Source organism: Pseudophryne corroboree, chromosome 2, assembly GCF_028390025.1.
Source record: "Pseudophryne corroboree isolate aPseCor3 chromosome 2, aPseCor3.hap2, whole genome shotgun sequence".
Lineage (NCBI taxonomy): Eukaryota > Metazoa > Chordata > Amphibia > Anura > Myobatrachidae > Pseudophryne > Pseudophryne corroboree.
In genome coordinates this window covers 574,224,968-574,244,911 of record NC_086445.1, presented here as the reverse complement: position 1 = coordinate 574,244,911, position 19,944 = coordinate 574,224,968, and the positions used below count along the sequence as shown (strand labels likewise).

The 19,944-nt window shown below is 44.6% G+C and overlaps 1 protein-coding gene across 2 annotated transcripts in view; it reads left to right on the top strand.

The window, feature by feature from the left end:
* KIAA0319L (KIAA0319 like) overlaps window positions 1-19,944 on the top strand; it is a 295,721-nt gene that overhangs the window by 144,718 nt on the left and 131,059 nt on the right. For both annotated transcript variants that reach the window (XM_063954443.1, XM_063954442.1), the window contains exon 6: window positions 14,732-14,833. In XM_063954443.1, the coding sequence (XP_063810513.1) occupies window positions 14,732-14,833 (102 nt within the window). The remainder of the gene's footprint in view (window positions 1-14,731; window positions 14,834-19,944) is intronic.

The following is a 19,944-nucleotide window of genomic DNA, read 5'->3' as shown; positions in this document are numbered from 1 at the left end:
TTTTAGTAGCCGTGCAAACGCATAGTCGCCGCCTACGGGGGAGTGTATTTTCGCTTTGCAAGTGTGCGATCGCATGTGCAGCCGAGCGTTGCAAAAACATTTTGTGCAAAACTGTAGTTACTTATCCTGTGCGATGATTCTAGCGTCGTAGGTCCCAGAATTGACGTCGGATACCCACCCTTCAAATGCCTGGTCACGCCTGCGTTTTTCCTACCACTCCCAGAAAACGGTCAGTTGACACCCATAAATGCCCTCTTCCTGTCAATCTCCTTGCGATCGGTCGGCTGTGCGAATGGATTCGTCGCTAGAAGCATTGCACAGCAGCGATACTGTTTGTACCCGTACGACGCACGTGTGCATTGCGGTGCATACACATGCGCAGTTTTTCCATTTTTTACCTGATTGCTGCGCTGCAAAAAATCGGCAGCGTGCGATCAACTCGGAATGACACTCGCACACCCACACACACACAGTGTACTCTATAGGGTAACTACTGATTCATCTGATATGTCACTCCACTCTAAACTTCTTTGGAGGAGGAATACTTTAAAAATGGTTTCAAAATAGTTTGCGAGCACAACTATTTATGAGACCTGGACTACCAAATATTGATTATTCAGATGTTGTCAATACAACTGATCAGGTGATGCGCTTAAGCAGCCTTGTCTGCCCTTGTAGTTGCAGGGAGAATAATAGGTAGCGGCCCATACACAATCCACTGCGGCCATTTTAGACATAATATGACATAGTTGACTGTTGGTTCAAAACTTCCATCAATTTCCGTTCAATGCCTTATCTGATCATGCAGATATCAGTTGCTTTTGACCATGACCATGATTTTGTGGTAAATACACTTATAGGGCCCGCCACCCATTTGAATCATTGCGGCAGATCTGTGCCATTTGGCTGCCCTGTCTGGTAAATAGTACCCATGTTTACATGAAATAACCTGTGGATTTATACATTATTTTTTGTAGTGTTTCATTTTTCAGAGAAGCTGGCTTTTCATGTATGGATAGGGACTGCATAAACACGTACACTATTTCTGTGTACAAGTTCCAGAAAGCTTACCCCACCTAGTATTGCCTCTACAATTTCCAGACACACATTCATGGTATATGTCCTATATTAATTGAGGTCAAGAGGCTAGAATTGTAAATGTTTTTTAATGTAGATTTGTAAGGGTGGTTTTCTTCCATTAAATGTGTAATTAACAGCGATGGTTAATTGTAAGAGTATGGTTTGTATAGATATTTTCTCTCTACAAGCATTGCCCTCACTTGTGTGATTTCACTGGTGATTTTGAAGTAATGCAATGGGTTGCAAGCGAGCAGCCCCCACTTATCTACACAGGGGTTGTACAGTATGTAGACATATTTATTTATTACCAGTTATTTATATAGCACACACATATCCCATAGTGCTTTACAGCGAATATTTGTCCATTCACATCGGTCCCTACTGCAGGGGAGCTTATGTTTCATTCATTTAGACCTCAACTGTCAGCCTGCTTTAGTCCTAGATTGATATAAACAGCTGCTTAGTAGACTTTTTTCTACCATTTTAGTTCATTATGGTTGAGAAAGTGAAGAACAATAATAAAATATATTTGTAGTCGTAGTTAATAACAGTAATGCTCTCAGCGTTTTTTGTGGAAATGCTTTTCTTTCATATGTTCCAGGACTGGAGATGTTAAGGGCTTTAGGGGACACTAGTGTCCAAATAAACTGTGGGTTCTGGCAGCTGGACAAGGCTAGCCATCCCTGATGTAGCTATTGTGTACCTGCTTTCCTAACATTTTCCTGCCGCTCTATAAATGGTGGACAGCGGAGATAGATTAGATTAGATTAGATAGATAGATAGATAGATAGATAGATAGATAGATAGAAAATCTCTTTACCCAATTGAGTGTTTCCCTGGTGATCCCTGTAATTGCATTAACTTCTTTGTTGTATTGTGCATGATCTTTTCTGCTGTAACAACATTTTAAGAATTAACGATTTCAGTGTCCAGAATATGGACTGCCTCAGAAGTGGGTGCAACCAGGAAAGCATTGTCAGCAGCTTCTAAGAATGTATTTGGAGTTATAGGACACCCGTAGGTTAGAAAATGACAATGTATCTAGAAGGTTTTCCTTAGCATTCAGCATTGAGGGAGATGGGGAAGCCTCTAGCTTTTACATTGAAGCACTTGTTTGTTCCAGTCTTCCTAGAGAATGATCCTGATTTCCCATTTTTCACGGCCCAGGAGGCACCCTTGCAGCCAATAATTACTATTCAGGATCTTCTTTTATTGTCTCCTGTCCCTGGTGTACTTTTCATTGTCCTCTTCATAAAAGACTTTCTTTTTTGTTCCTTACCCACTATTCAAACAAAGTATTCCCCTGCCCTTTACATGATTGTATTGCCAAAGCACAAATTAAAAGGAACTAGTAAGCATTTTTCTCATTTATTTTTGCACACTTTCTTTTTAATTTCCTCTCTTCCTGTTTCTCATGAGGTCTTATAACATATTTTCTTTTCTAAATGCAGTCTTTGTTCTGTTGATAAATACACGCCACATGACCATAAATCAATCTATCTATTTATCTATCTATCGTGTTTGAAGTGGGCTGTCTAAATGTGCCTATCATCTGTGATGTTCCTCCTGTCACCATTAAGTACAGTGACCAGGTGCCTAATAAGAAAATCCTCTCTCCTTTCTATCATTACTCAGGCCCAATCAAAGTAATTCGGTCAATGATGCTGTTCTCCTGTTCTTGTTAATTTTGGTGTCTCCCTCCCCCACCCATAAAGAGTGCTGTCTCTACAGCCAGTGCCGGCCCTAGGCATAGGCAGTATAGGCAAACTACTAGTGGCATCTGGCCAGGCTGGACATTTAAATTCTAATTGCCAATTTTGGACTGTAGCTTTATTGTAGCCGCTGTAGCTTTATTGCACTGGTGGTGGACGGTGCAATAAAGTTTATTATAGTTCATTGTGGTGCAGCATGCATGATGTCATGCCATCACGCAGCAGCACTGAGACATGTAAAGCAGAGGAGTCTCGGCGGTAAGTGGATAGAAGACAGTGGCGGGCGGCCAGAATACATCAAAGGAGGTAAGTGTGGTTACTGGAGAGATACTTGTGTGGGCTGGGGCCTGAGTCTGCAGGGATTCATTCATGTTGTTTGCGATCTTACATATAATAGTGTGCACTATTTTAACAATGTGCTGAGGCTGGAGAGACACTTGTGTGGGCTGGAGAGACACAAGGGGGGGAGATGTGTTGTATTGGGAGCACAACACACCGGGGAAGGGATGCACCGCACCACAAGGCCATACTCTTCCGTGGGACTATGCCTCTTCTACGAGGCCATTCACCCTTCCGTGCATGCTAAAGCTCCCACATGGGGAAGGGGATAGGCACCAGGCAATTTGGTCAGGGCTGGCTCTAACTACATCAGCAGTGTTATACCCCTTTCACACTGCCAATGCCGGATCCCACCCATTAATTGGAAATGGGTCCTTCCCGGGTGGGATCCGGCATTGGACCCCATTAGTAGGCATACCGACCCGGCAAATTGCTGAGCCGGTTGCCATAGCGGCGAGGCGGCGCTGGCGACGCTGGGAGATGAGTACATATCCACGCCGCCTCTCCCTATGTAGTGAACGGGTCCCGGGTCACATCGAACCAGGAACCTGTTTACGCTGCCACTGACCCGGTATTCAACCCGGGAATAACACTGCTTTATTCCCGGGTTGAATTACCGGGTCAGGCGACCTGGGAATTCGACCATGGCTCTTTCACACCGCACACCGCCCCGTGTCGACCCGGCAGTATACCAGGTTGTTACTGGGTTATTTGTGCGGTGTGAGAGGGGTCTCAATTTCTGCCTGTATGAGCAGTGAAAGCAGGAGACCCCACCCAGTTATCACCGCTCCCACCCTTCCCCGCCTATATTTATCTACATTAGTTAGGAAGTGTAGAAGTGAGAAATGTAGAAACACAGAGAAAGCATGAAGGAAAGGTGAAATGACAGGGGAAGTATAAAGGGGGGTACTCACTGAGCGATCGCTGCTTAAAATCTAAGCAATCTGACTAGATTGCTTAGATTTTAAGCCTGATCGCTCCGTGTGTACCCACTATAGCGATAGCGATGCGCAACCCCGCGCATCGCTATCACTGGTGCTAGATTGACCTGCCGTGCAGGCCAATCTAGCGGGTCGCTCATTTCACCCGCTGGGTGAAATGAGCGGCCCCCGCACGCTCAGCACACATCGCGCTGTGCTGAGCGGCGGGAGAGATGTGTGAGCGGTTCGCTCAGCACACATCTCTCCCGCATCGGCCAGTGAGTACTGTCCTTTAAGTATAAGAGAAAGCATAAGTTATAAGTGTAGTGTTTAATTTTTCAGAGAAGCTGGCTTTTTATGTGTGGATGGATCAAATTGCCCATCAGTTACTTTTTTACTATCAAAATGCGCATTCATTGATAGTAAAAAAAAAAAAAAATCATGTGATAGATTGTTTGTCATCGCTCCCTGAAACACTGGGATTATAGGTTTGATTTCAAACAAGGCCCATGTGTGTGGAGTTTATGGGGGCAAAAATGTGAATTTTTTTGGCCACAAAAATGGTCTAGAATAGGATAGCCTGATACTCTGCATCGAGCTAAACTCGCGATATTAGGCCTAAATCGGGTATGTTAATACACATCCCTGTGAGTCTACTAACTAGAATTTTGATTTTGCAAATCTCCTCTTATTCAATTGACCCCTATATATTGTTCTGTGTTTCCATGGGGTTCCTCCAGGTACTCAAGTTTCCTCCTATACGCCAAAGAAATATTGTTAGATGCTAGTGACTTCATGCCTCGGCCGGAGCATGCAGTTTTGGATGATGAGTCCAAATTGAGCTGCATGCACGGCCAACACCGAGGGTTGTTAACGACCTGCAAGGCTGCACATCGGCTGTTGTTAGCAGCACACACATTGGCCAATCTAGTTAACAATATTGCTCAGGAGGGTAAAAATGAGCGATATCGTTTACTATATAGCCTAGTGTGTACGCACCTGTAGTTGGTGAATCTGTGATTGCTGTGTTTTTATTTTGCTTATTCCTGTCTCTTGATAATAGGATTTTGGTACTTACCAGGTAAATCCTTTTCTTTGAATCCACAGGGGGCACTGGAGTACTCTTGGGATATGGACGGCTTCCATAGGAACAAGGCACTGAATAGTTAAATTTAGAACTCTCCTCCCCTCCATATCCCAGAGTACCTCAGTGTTTTTTACTGAGCCGAACAGGAGCTATAGAGAGGTTGACAATGGAGAATTACATATAACATAACGGACAACAATAAAGTTGAAACAGTTGGCACTATAACCGCTAGAACTTGAAACTTTGAACCAGTCGGTGAGAATGTGTTACCATAAGATCCTCTGAACTTACCACAAACCAGGTAAAAGTGCTCTGGGTGGGCGTCCAGTGCCCCCTATGGATTCAAAGAAAAGGATTTACCTGGTAAGTACCAAAATCCTATTTTCTTTTTCATCCACTAGGGGTCACTGGAGTACTCTGGGACGTACCAAAGTTTCCCCCGTGGGCGGGAGAGCTGTTTGGCACCTGTAACACTAGGCGGCCAAAGCTATATGCTGATGCCGCAAATGTAAAAAACTTATAAAAGCGCACAAACGTGTGCACTGATGACCATGTAGCCGCACGGCAAAGCTGCGTCGTAGAAGCCCCACGACCAGCTGCCCACGAAGTTCCCACAGAACGTGTGGAATGAGCTGTTACTGATGTAGGCGGCTGTAACCTAGCATGAAGGTAAGCCTGACGAATGGTCAGTTTAATCCAACCCATCTTGGCAGCATCATAGAGAACAAACAACGTATCCGTCTTCCGAACTGTAGACGTTCGGGATACATAAACGCGTAATGCGCGTACCACATCCAAGGTTCCAGAATTTCCTGTCAACACAGGAACTACCATTGGTTGATTGATGTGAAATGATGACACTACCTTTGGTAAGAAAGTGAAATTCGTCCGAAGTTCCGCTCTGTCATCATGAAACACCAAATACGGTGGCTTGCATGATAAGGCACCCAAATCTGAAAAACGCCTTGCCGAAGCTAAGGCTAGTAGAAAAATTGTTTTCCAAGTGAGAAACTTTATATCCACTTGTTGTAAGGGTTCAAAATATGAAGACTGTAAGAAATCTAAAACCAGATTCAAGTCCCATGGCGCTGTAGGTGGAATGAATGGAGGCTGTACTCTGAGGACTCCTTGCAGAAAAGTGTGTACCGACGGCAATAGAGCCAATCGTCTTTGAAAGTAAATTGACAACGCAGATATCTGCACCTTTAGTGTAGATAAACGCAGTCCTCCATCTAACCCTGTCTGTAGAAATAACAAAAGACGGGATAACTTGAAAGATGAAGTCGGAAACTTCCGATCTTCACACCAAGCTATATAGACACTCCAAATTCTGTAATAATGAGCTGCTGTAACCGGCTTCCTAGCTCGTAACATGGTTGATATAACCGATTCTGGAATGCCCTCTCTTCTTAAGAGGGCGGTCTCAACAGCCACCCTGTCAAACGCAGCCGCGCTAAATCGGGGTAAAGGAACGGACCCTGTCGTAACAGGTCCGTACGTAGTGGGAGCAGCCAAGGATCGTCTGCGAGTAGTCCGCGGAGATCCGAGAACCAAGTTCTCCGAGGCCAATGAGGCGCCACTAGTATTACTGTGACAGACTCTCTTTTGATCCGTTATAGCAACAGAGGGAGCAGCGGAAACGGTGGAAACGGATACACGAGGCTGTACGGCCACGCGATGGTGAGAGCATCCACCGCCACTGCCTTTGGATCTCGCGTTCTGGACACATACTGGGGCGTTTGGTGATTGTGGCGAGATGCCATCAGGTCCACTTGAGGGTAACCCCACCTCTGGACCAACATGTGAAACACTTCTGGATTTAATGCCCATTCTCCTGGACGAAGATCCCGGCGTCTGAGATAATCCGCCTCCCTGTTGTCCACTCCCGGAATGATCACTGCCGACAATATCACTTGATGATGCTCGGCCCAATTGAGGATTCGAGCTACTTCCCGCATTGCCATGCGGCTTCTCGTTCCTCCTTGTTTGTTGATGTATGTGACCGCCGTCGCATTGTCTAACTGCACCTGAACAGTCTGAGACCGAAGCATGTGCACTGCTTGTCGTAGCGCATTGTAAATTGCCCGGAGTTCCAGGACATTTATAGACAGCAATCTTTCGTGATCCGCCCAGAGATCCTGGAGCTGACAATTTTGAACTACAGCTCCCCAACCTCTGAGACTCGCGTCCGTCGTTAGAATTATCCAATTCCAGGCGCCGGACCGTTTCCCTGCGGTTAGATTGTGTACTTCGAGCCACCAGAGTAGAGACACTCTGGCCCGTGGCGACAACCTCACCCTGTGGTGAATCTGCAGATGCGAGCCCGACCACTGTGTGAGCACATCCAGTTGAAAAGGACGTGAGTGAAATCTCCCGAACTGAAGCGCTTCGAAAGCCGCCACCATTGTGCCTAAGAGGCGAATGCACAAATGTACCGAGACTGTACGTGGCTTGAGCACTAAATGTACCAGATGACGAATGACCTGTACTTTCTGTTCTGGTAGGTAAATTCTTTGATTTACCGTATCGAGAATCATACCTAGGAATTGAAGTCGTTGAGACGGAATCAGATGCGATTTCTTGAAGTTGACAATCCAACCGTGCTGAACCAGTACATTGTACGTTAGCAACGCATGTTGGAGGAGCATCTGGTGAGACGGAGCCTTGATGAGCAAATCGTCCAAGTACGGAACTATTATCACTCCCAGGGATCTGAGATGAGCTCTCATCACAGACATCACCTTGGTGAATACCCGAGGCGCTGACGAGAGGCCAAACGGTAGAGCCTGAAACTGATAATGGTTCTGCTGTATTGCAAACCGCAAGAACCTCTGATGAGGTGGCCAAATCGGAATGTGTAAGTACGCATCCTTGAGATCCATTGCAATCATGAATTCCTGTGGCTCTAAACCTGCAATTACTGACTGCAGAGATTCCATCTTGAATCTGTAGTAAGTGACGTACTGATTGAGACCCTTTAAGTTCAATATTGGCCTGACCGAGCCATCCGGCTTTGGTACCACAAACAGACTGGAATAATAACCCTGACCTTGTTGGTGTACAGGGACCGTAATCAAAACTGCTGCATCCAGCAGAGACTGAATGGCAATTTGCAGAACCGCCCTCTTGTCGTCCGACACAGGCAGTCCTGTCTTGAAAAACCGCAGTGACGGGAGACATTCGAACTCTATTTTGTAACCTTTTAACACTAAATTGCGGATCTACCCATCTGTGGACTTCTGGAGCCACGCCAACTGGAACGTCTGAAGGCGTGCTCCCACAATTGGAGATCCAAGATGAGCTGGGAGCCCGTCATGCCACTGGCTTGTCAGTGACTTTAGCGTCCTGACGACTGGTGTTGGTTTGTTGGAAACCACGTCCTCGACCTCGTCTACCAGGCGTGGCTGTTCCTCTGCCACGCCCGCGAAAGGACTGAGGTCTAAAGGATTTGAACGCAGGTCCAGAGTATCTCCGTCTAGGTACTGTTGGAGGCAATGGTAAGAAAACAGACTTTCCTCCCGTGGCCTCAGAAATCCATTTGTCCAATTCAGGACCAAACAACTTCTCGCCACCGTAAGGTAACGCCTCTATACATTTTTTGACCTCCGCCTCCGCTTGCCAAGACCGCAGCCAGAGTGCTCGTCGTGCTGTAACTAGCGAGGATGAAAGGTGAGAAGTGAGCTGACAGACGTCAGTAGAAGCTGTACATAGATAATCAGAGGCTTCCCAGATTTGATCAGCGAGAAGTATAAGGTGATCGTCACTTAAGGCAGACTTGAGTTCTGTTATCCATACCATTAACGCCTTAGTTACCCAAATGCCAACCAACCCAGGTCTAAGCAACACTCCTGCTGCTGTATACATGGACTTTAGCATAGCTTCTATTTTATGGTCCGAAGGGTCTTTAAGCGTAGTAGCAGTTGGTACTGGTATGGTTAATTTCTTTGTAAGTTTAGACACAGACGAATCCACCAATGGCGGATTCTCCCATGTAGCTGTCACAGACTCTGGAAACGGGTAACTAGACTTAAATCTGCAAGGTATAGAAAACCGTTTATCCGGATTCTTTCGTGTTTCTAGTAACATCTTATTAAGAGATTCCGAAACAGGAAAACACATTGGAGTTCTCTGTCGTTTAGTAAAGACGACCTCATAATTTGTCAGAGGCTCCTCAGTTTCTGTAAACTTCAGAGACTGACGCACCGCTCTGATGAGATTATCAATGCCCGGGCTGTCAAAATCGTCACTATCTGACTGCTGGTCTACTTCGCCCTCCTCACCGTCATCTTGCGCAAAGAGGTCTGGCATAGAATCGTCAGAATGCAACATAGCAGAAACTGGTAAATCATAAGACAAATGAAATTTCTCCCTTTTACCCAAAGTGGACTTGGACTTTTGGCAAGGCTGAGACCCCTCCGGTAGTTATAGCGGTCTCACCCTAAACTCAGATCTTGCCGCTTCCCGCTCTTGTCGAGCGGCGGCCAATTCTGATTGCAATCCAGCCATAACCTGTGTTAGCATAGCCCATGGAGGGTCCGGGGATAAAACCGGCTTTGTAACCGGAGTCAAACTTGTATTCGTAGCTGAATCCACAAAACATACTGTACATGTGGTAGATCCATCCGGTAACACATTCTTACAGACATGGCAGTGAAACTGCTTTTTTGTTTCTGCTGGTGCCTTACTCATTATGCAGACAGACAACACAAAATACAAAGACAGACAACTTGCACGACTCAGTAAAATTGTACTAAGGTGTCTCTATATATATATATATATATATCTGGCCAAGTGCAGTGCACGCCAGTCTATATGAAATCTGATCCCAAATTCCCACTAACACCCCTGCGCCTTCTGTGGAGTGGAGATGTAGTACAGGAACGTCTGGAATCACAACAGGAAGAAACAGGAAGCATGGTTAAAATGCCCCCCCCCCCCCCCATGCTTACAGTATAAAACAAAGTGCAGATTATAACTTCCCAAACAGATATAATCAGTGAATATCCTGTTAAAAAATGCTTAATAGCCTCTCTATCTAATAACCCATGCAGCGTTCTGCTACTGCTATGGGCACACTCTCCCCCCTTGTGTGTGTGCTCCCTCCCCCCCCCCCCCCCGTACTCCGTGTACCGCTATTTATTACACGGAGCCGGGGATTACCTGCGGGGAGCTGAGGTAGAGGGAGCCGGGGAGCTGAGGTAGAGGGAGCCGGGGAGCGGTAGCGGGAGTCGGGGATTGCACTGCATAGAGCTGTGGAGCGGCGGCTATGCATGGTGAATGCGGCCGGCGCGGCTCTGTGAGCGGCGGGAGGCAGCACAGCGGCGGTGACCAGGTAGCGGCAGCGGGCCATCACATAGCGGCGGTGTTCCTGGAAGCGGCGACGGGCGGCTACAAACAAGTGTCCCCACACAGCGGGGCGGCAGCATGAGCTGACCGCCCCGTCCCCAACATACCTGGACGCCTTGTAGTGAGGGCTATGACGGGGCTTCTTCTGCAAGCTCCGTCCAGCTTCTCCTGCAGGTAGTCCTGCACGTGGCTGTGAGGGAGCTCTTTTTAGAGAGGCCCGACACGCCAGTAGCTGCTTGTAAGCAGCTTCCACTATCCCGGACCCACCCCTTTTGGAAGGGGGGAAGGGATGTGGAAAATGTTGTAAAAAAATAAAAAATAAAAATATTCAAAAAGTAGTGTGGATAACTCCACACAAGCCTTGTTGCTACTATGAGCACAGAAAAAACACTGAGGTACTCTGGGATATGGAGGGGAGGAGAGTTCTAAATTTAACTATTCAGTGCCTTGTTCGTATGGAAGCCGTCCATATCCCAAGAGTACTCCAGTGACCCCTAGTGGATGAAAAAGAAAGCTTTGTTGCTTTACACCTGCATATAATCTGTTGACTAGTCTTTGTCATAAAAGTACTATTAATCAAGTGCCAGAGGTTTTAAAACATTAAAGTGCCAGCTTGCTAACTGTTATTTGGGGCCATCCAAGCGGTCCATTTTACCATTACTAATTACCATTGTAACGATAGCAAAAAGGGCCATTCTTATCCAATTGGCCTCTAGAATTCCCCCTAAATTACAAATAGTAAAAGTCTATCTTTTACAACTCCTGTATTTAGATAGGAATTCTACGATTACAGCTATTGAAAGAGGAGTGCTGCGATTCCACAAAAAAATCGGAATTCTGTATTAATCAATTAATCATTTCTGAGGTTATGATCACGACCACCTTGCTTTAGATTGCACCCATTTCCTACGGTATTTTGCCTTACTCCCCTCACCTTGATTGTGATGATGCGAACTACATGGTCTCGGTTTTGACATTTTTTATGGATAGCAGATTCCCCCCCTCCCCCGGTCCTCACTCTGAATTCAAATGTGATTAATTGATGTTTGAATACTCGTTTGCACTTTTTTTCTATTGTTTATACGCTTGTACTGTAATACTAGCCATGTGACTAACTTCGCTTTTGTTGGTGTCTTGGATGAATACTGTGCTATACTATTTGTACACAGTCACGTTGTACTCTTATGGTGCCCATACATTTGTGCGATGCGACATCGCGGGGCATCGCATTGGCAGTTCAGGTGCGATTTCATCGCACCTGAACTGCCAAAGTTATTTACCATGCGATCATGAGATAGATCGCATGGTAATCACGTGATGGGCACGTCAGCGCCGAATGGGAGCGGAGCAGTTGCCCATCGCACATCGCAGTGCGAAATATAGCATGTGTTTTTAAAAACACATGTGATCGCACTGCGATTCAATAAATATTAAGTGCAACACATACTATCTTGAGACGTGAGATTTGACAGGCGTGCCCGCGCATCGCGTCGAAAGGTACCTAAAATGTGCATACAATCCTTCGATTTCTCTCACAGATGCGGTCGAAATCGAAGGTTAGCATAGTGTATGGGCACCATTAGCATTACTGTAATTTCTCTGTCTTGAAACTAATAAACAGTTACATATTTTTTACAAAGTGCCAGATTAGTTGGTCCTCTACAAATATTGTAATAAACCTGTGTATGAAAAGCAGTGGATGTGGCTTTTTTTCTTCTTCTACTTTTTGGTGGGGGGAGATGTTGGGTGCACATGCAATAATAATAATAATAATGATGTTAATGAAATATATAAGAAGTATTTTTTGTTTTCATTTAAAGTGAAAATCTAGGTTGCACAAAATGTAGTTTAGTAACTCTAGTATCTTCATAACAATCCACACATTTGTCTGTGAACTTCTTAGTATAATATTCCCACAGCTGAATGGGACAAGGGATTTGTTCCACATTACTAGCCCAGCCTTGTGGTAGTGTGAATTGAACTCACAGTGCTTATATTCAGTTCTTATCTTTCTTTCCTGTGATGCTTTATTTAATCTTTTGTCATCAAAATTCCAATCCGTAGATTCTCTTTATCGGCAGCAGGATAAGATTTTCCAGTTGATGTTAATTGTCAGTTGTTACTACCTGGCAAATATGGATTAATCCACTAGTACATTGTATGCTGTCTAAATAAATGTCATAGCTACAACGTTGGTTTTATTATTTTCAATAATTATTTATTAACATTTACTAATCTTGCCATAATATTCCGTTAGAGTAATAAAATAAGACTGGATAATAATAGAAAGACAGAGGTAAGAGGGCCCTGCCCACAAGCTTACCATTTATTTTATTGTATTGTTATTTATTTGAGACGCCGTCGCCACATGTTCTCTGAACTAGCTGATATTGGACTTGTATTCACAATGCCGTAGTTGAGCGATTAATGGGGGGGAGGGGGCGGGGAGTCAGACACAGAGCGTCTCTGTATGAACTGGGTCATCCAATGGCTTACTTGCGATGGACATGCCGAGCAACCATAGGTTTGCTCACAGGTCCAGTGGTGCAACCGATGTTGCATCTGTGTACGCAAGCAGCCAATCAGAGACGCCGTTAGTGGGTGTCTCTACTTATACTCACGGCTGTGTCATGAAACTACATCCACCTCTGAATCAGGCCCATTGTCATAGCACATTTACCAATAATGTTCTCCATGTGTCCTTCCAGCATGTAGAAAACAAACAATGGGGTCGATTCAATTCAAAGCAATATTAATAGTGCCGGGAAGGAAGTCCTGGAGCTATTCAATTAGTTGCACCATTAAACCGACCAGAAAATGTCTTCTGTCACCACTCCTGAGGCATGAGCAGAATTCCGACTAAACTAATGCCGCAATGCTGTTTTCTGCCTTTAGTGCGGACGCAAACTAGAGAATGCCTGTTCTTGCAACTAAACACCCGGCTTAAGGCGTGAGAACTGGCATCTTCCAAAAAGCGATAAAGACAGTTGAATAGCTCTGGGACCTCCTTTCTGGCTCTATGAACATTGCTTAGAATTAAATCAACCACAATGAATACGTTATGTTAGATTTTTCTTCATTTTTATGTTATTCACCTCTGTATTATTTGTGTTCTTAAGCCAAACTAATACTCATGTACTCAGGGTTGGAAGAAAAAAAAAACAGGTTTAAAAAAAATCCCTGCTTTTTTGGGTTTAAACTAGCTGGTTTTTTATTTATTAATGTTTTAATAAAAAAAAAAATCGTGTTAGAAACCTTGATAAACCCTGTTTTAATGCATTTTAATAGGCCCTACACATTAGGCAATATAACTGAACGATATGAACGTTCTCGATCATTAATGAACGAGAACTCGTTCATATCATTCAGTGTTTAGGCACAAACGATGAATGATGCGCGGCCCCATGCTCGTTAATCGTTGGTGCCGGGTCGCTTATGCATGCAAGCCAAAATGGCCAATCTCGTCCATATTAGCCTGCACTGCTATGGAGCCGGGTGACGGGGGAGTGAAGAAACTTCACTCCCCCTGTCACCTCCCCCCCGCCGTCGGGTCGCCCGTCTGCTGTATCGGCCGTCGGGCAGCTCGGCGGCGGGTCACCGAATGTGTAGGGCCCATAACATTAATAATGTTATTAGGCTTTGATTTGATTTATTGTACATCTTTCAATAAAACCATTTTTTTACAACTTATTATTCTTATTACATCTGAATATATGTAGATAGACTAAACATATAAAAAATATATAAAGTAAAGTAAAAACATACAAAGTACACTCAGAAATAGATTAAATTGAAATCAAAAACAAGTTAAGCATTAGTTCTACTTATTATAATGAAATAAATCTTTATAGTAATACAAAATGGAAAATGCGAAAGCACTATTCGGAGAAACACAAAAAGGAGGAGTTAAGCTTTAGCACTGGGCATGCCACTGGCATTAAACATTTTGAATAAAAAACATAATTATTTTTGTATAATAGGCTTCTTTTTAAGAAGTCAGTGCGCCATGACTGTAGTCACAGCATAAGCCATGGTTTAAACCAGCCAACCCTGCCCATAATATATTTTTGATTCCTGTGTTGGATAGAGGACCAGCACATCTGTGCGGCTCTCTGTTCATGGCCCATGTGAATTCCTTTTATACAGACAATACTCCGAATTATTTGATAGTGCTGTTATATTAGCACAGGTTTCTGAAATACTTAAATTATAAACATGAATTGAATGTATATTCTGTTTTCCTCTAGTAACAAACAAGCTTGTGGTGTCTGCTGGGGACAGCGTGGACATAACTCTGCCAAGCAACGCTGTCCAGCTGAATGCTTTTGTCCTTCCAGAGCCTCCTGAAGGTAATACCATTTATTCTTTTGTCTGAATACATATATTGAATAGATCACCGAATACTAAAACTCCCCAATGTTTCCTTAAATCTTACCTATTTTTGTACCTGTATCTGCCCAGCTGACCTGCTTCTGCAAATGTGATTGAAGCTTTCAACTCGCCAGTGTAGTATACTACCTGCTCATATCGCTACCAAAGTGCTACATTGCTGGCTAACTAAAGGAGCTGGTGTCTAACCCCCTTAACCTCAGGAAATGCACCTAGAATATGCACAGTTTGTTATGCTGCATCAGAAACAGTTAACAGAGCATCACGATTAGGTCATTTCTCCACGTGGAACATATTCAAAGTGTAGCAGCAATTTTAATCCCTGAATACCTATGTATCTTTATGCTGTTTCTGAACCGGCACCCATTTTATCATAGTAACATGATTCACACACGCTGCAATTACTTATTAATAAATCAAACTATTCCCTAAATATTTTATCTGCTAAAACAGAATACATTCGCGTGACCAGCGGTTGGGATGCCAGAGGTCAGAAGACTGACAGTTGCATCCCGATGGGGAGAACCCTGACAAGGGTTCGGGAAGTATACTTACCATCCCTTCCCACAGCCTAACCCTTATGGTGGCAACACACTGTGCGGTTCTCGCATGCTATTTGATCTTTTTAGTGCCAATAGCATCACGTCTAATTCAAATCGCACTATGTGTATTGTCCCTTGCGATGCGATGCGCGCTCCCGTCTAGTCCATATCTCAAGGCAAAATAGTATGTGCAGGCAGGTATTATTGTACTGCATCGCATATTGGGGGTAATTCAGAGTTGATCGCAGCAGCAAATTTGTTAGCAGCTGGGCAAAACCACGTGCACTGCAGGGGGGGGGGCAGATATAACATGTGCAGAAAGTTAGATTTGGGTGAGTTATTTTGTTTCTGTGCAGGGCAAATACTGGCTGCTTTATTTATTTATTTTCCCAAAATAATTTTTTATTTCAGTTGAAGCATAATAAAAAGAATCTCACAATAAAGTACATCAAAGTATACAATCAGTTGAAGGTATAGCAGAAATAGTCGTTCTTCAAACAATGGAGATAAGGCAATAGTGTGAATCAATATAGAAACCAATATATATATATTAAAGTCACAGAAAAGATTCCCTCGGGTAATGAAGATAGATTGCATGAGCCCGGATCCATGCCCACACCAACATCCGCATTCACTCTCTCTCAGTGTAAAGTAGTATGACCCCCCCCCCCCCCAAATGGGTCTGGTGAAACAAAAACTAATCAGTCCCAAATGAAATTGGGGGGTCCTGTCCATGAACTCTAGTTTCGTACCATAAATTGTTTCGAAAACATCTCCACACCTGTTCCTTTAGTGGGCGAGATAGGGTGTCTATATAACTTTCCCATGTCTCAAAAAATTTCATGGTAAACCGTTCCTTTTGTAAAGAGGCTTCCAGCCACTCCATTCTGAAAATATGAAAGATCTTCCCTGAGAAAAGGGATATTGACGGGGCCGAGGGCTGTAACCACATCTGTAAGATACATTTTTTAGCTGCTGCGGAAATTATCATCAACAATTTTTTAACACCCTGTGCCATCCTAATACCCTCCGGTATAATACCAAATAATGCCCATTCAGGGGTAAGCGGTAAGAAGTTAACTAAGTGTTGGGTAGTGTATCTCCATATCTGGACCCAGAATCTCCGGATTATGGGGCATCCCCACAGGCAGTGAAACAGTTCAGCCCGTTGTGTACCACACCTAGGGCATGAAGAGTCTTCTAACAATCCCATTAGGTGTCTACGGTGTGGCGACAAGTACGTTCTATGCCAAACATTCAAGAAGAGTTCGACATAGGACGCAGCAGGTATTAATTTAATAGATAGCTCAAAGGACCTTAACAATTTTGTCATAGTAAAAGACGGGAAATAGTCTCTCCACTGTGCCAGTCCCGTTGTTATGTTATCATATTGTAGAGGCGTGTGCAAGAATGAATAATGAATAGAGATTGCCTTGGAAGAGGGGTTCCCGTCTAATAATAATTTATCTAATGGATTGTCATAGTCCTGCGGGGAGAGCAGCCTAGAAGTAACAGCCACATAATGTTGAGCTTGTAAGTACGCTAAGGGAAACCTATTCAATATTGGAAAGAGTGTCACCGCCTGTGCAAACGTAAGCGGTTTTCGCAGCTCACTATGTGTAATATGACGTATGGATGTAATGCCGTGCCTTTCCCAGAGAGTGAAAGGTTGGCTTGCGTTTCCGTCCTGGAAACCGGGGTTGCGGACTAGGGGAAGGAAAAGGGACACATGTGGGTTTAAGGAGCATTTGCGCCGTAAAGTATGCCAAACTCTCCGAGTAGACATTAGCAGTGGGTTTGCGCGAACCGGAGTGGGTATTTCTCCTTCATGTAGATGCAGAAAAGAGATAAGACTACCACCATTTAAGAAGGCAGTCTCCAGGGCCGTATTGGAGTACAGATTTCCACCATGTAGCCAATCTCTCAAGTAACGTAAGTGGGAGGCATAGCTATATTCCAATACATTGGGGAGATTTACACCTCCATTGTGTCTACGCTGCTGCAGTTTCACCAAACTAATACGTGCTCGTTTACCGTTCCAAATGAAAGTGCGCATGATTTTATTAATTTCCGTCGTAGTACTCCTAGACAGTAAAATAGGAAGGGATTGTAGTGGGTATAAAAGCCTAGGAAATAAAATCATTTTAACCAAGTTCACTCTGCCCAGATACGAAATTTTAAGATGTCTCTAACGTTCTGTATCCTCCCTCATACTGTGCACAATTTGTTTCAGATTAAGACTGTACAAGTTGTTCAATTTTTTTGGGATCTGTACCCCTAGATAAGTAATTGCTTTAGTTGCCCAACTAACTGGGGTCTCCCGAAACCAAGCCGGGCGCGCATAGCCCGGCTTTAAATACAGGGCCGTGGACTTTTCAAAATTGGCTTCAAACCCCGACACCTGCCCAAATTCTCTGATACGTTCCATCAGCGGTCCCAGGGCCCTCCTTGGTTCTGACAAAAATATGAGGACGTCGTCAGCAAATGCCGATATCTTTACCTCTGCCACGCCAATGGTGATGCCCCTGAATTGGGATGAACTCTGGAGCACCCGCAACATGGGATCCAACGCTAAGTTGAAAAGCAAAGGCGAAAGTGGACAACCTTGCCTCGTCCCTCTGGTGAGCTCAATATTGTCCCCCCTAGTCCCATTAATTAATAATGAAGTGTACGGTTGGGTATAGAAAATTTTTATTAAGGATTGGAATGTCCGTCCAAAGCCCCTTCTTTCTAATATGTCATAGAGGTAGGGCCAAGAGACCATATCAAATGCTTTAGTTGCATCTAGGCTCAGAAGCATATTCGGAGGCTCGCGGCCATAACCGCAGCTATGGCGGTGCGAATCCCCTTCACCGAATGTCTGCCCTTGGTAAAACCCAGTTGATGGTCCGTGAGCATAGACGCTAAAAAGGACTGGAGTCTGTCCGCCATTATCTTGGCCAAGATTTTGAAGTCAACATTCAAAAGTGTGATGGGTCGGTAAGAGGATGGCAGGGAATGATCTTTATTAGGTTTTGGTATAAGGGTTGTAAAAGCCTGGTTGAAAGTGGGGTATAAAGGAGACTCTAATTGAATATGTCTGTATAAGGCATGTAATGCCGGGATTGCATCGTGATGCAAGAGTTTATAATATTCAACAGAGTAGCCATCCGGCCCTGGCGCTTTGTTTAGGTGCATAGAGGAGATGGCCTTAGCAATCTCCTCCTCTGTGATTGCCCTCTCTAAATCTTCCCGTTGTAGGGGTGTTATACAAGGGAGATTTGCCTCGTCTAGCAGTTTGGCCGACAAAGCCGGGTCGTGTGGGGTCGGTGTGTAAAGCTGACGGAAATAGTCCTGGAACGTCCGCACAATGTCCGCATTGTGAGTGTGTAAGACATCAGTGCGATTGTCACGTATCATAGAAATATGGCCACGTCGCTTAAAGCTTTTGGTCATGTTTGCTAGCAAAGTCCCCGTTTTGTTTCCCCAGCGAAAATATTTTTGTGTAGTGTAGTCAAGTTTCTGCTGAGCTTGTGCCACTAAAAAACTGTCATACAGGCGACGAGAGTCAATATAGGCGTTGTGAGTGAGGGAGTTAGGGTTTGTGATATACTCTGCTAAGTGTGACTGCATCGTGTGTAACAGGTCATCATGCTGCGCCTTGTTTACCCGATTTCTGTTCGCTACATATGACATAATGTGCCCCCGCATCACCGCTTTGGACGTTTCCCAAAACAAGACAGGGTTGTCCCAGTGTTCCAGATTATCGTCCGAAAACTCCGCCCATTTCAACTTGAGAAACCGTTTGAACTGTTCCGAGTGATAGAGTTATGAGGGGAATCGCCAGAAGAGAGGGCGTGAGCCCATGGAGCGAGCGCTAAGCGTAACTGACACCGGTGCATGGTCAGAAACAGCAATGTCTTCCATCCGGGCATCCGTAGTGTGCGAGAGCAGAGGCGTGGACAGCAGTATATAATCTATGCGAGAGAAGGACCCATGGACCGCCGAGTGAAACGAGTAAGACCTGTCAGTGGGATTAAATAACCTCCATGGATCAACTAAAGAATGATCCGCTAGTAATCGAGAAATCTGACCCCATTGAGGGGCCATTCGGTTAATCGGAGTCGGGTATTTATCAACCGAAGGGTCCGAGATTGTATTGAAATCACCGCCTATAATGAGTTCGTAATTGCTTCTACTATGAAGACGTTGCGAGATACGTTGGTAAAAAGCCGGTTGTTCAGTATTGGGAGCATACAGATTGAGCAGAGTGAACTTAGCGTCATATATTTGAACATCCATGAGGATATAACGGCCCTCTGGGTCTAGGTCCGTGTGCAAAATAGTGTAGGTAAGGTGTCGGGCAAAAACGATCGCTACTCCGCGTGATTTGGTGCGGTATGGCGCAGAGAAACAGTCACCCACCCACCCATCACGTAGTGTGGAATCTTCCCCCCTCTTCCAATGCGTCTCCTGAATATAGACAATATCAGGCTTGAGTTTTTTAAGGGCAGAGGTCACTTTTTTTCGTTTTATTGGGGTGTTAAGAC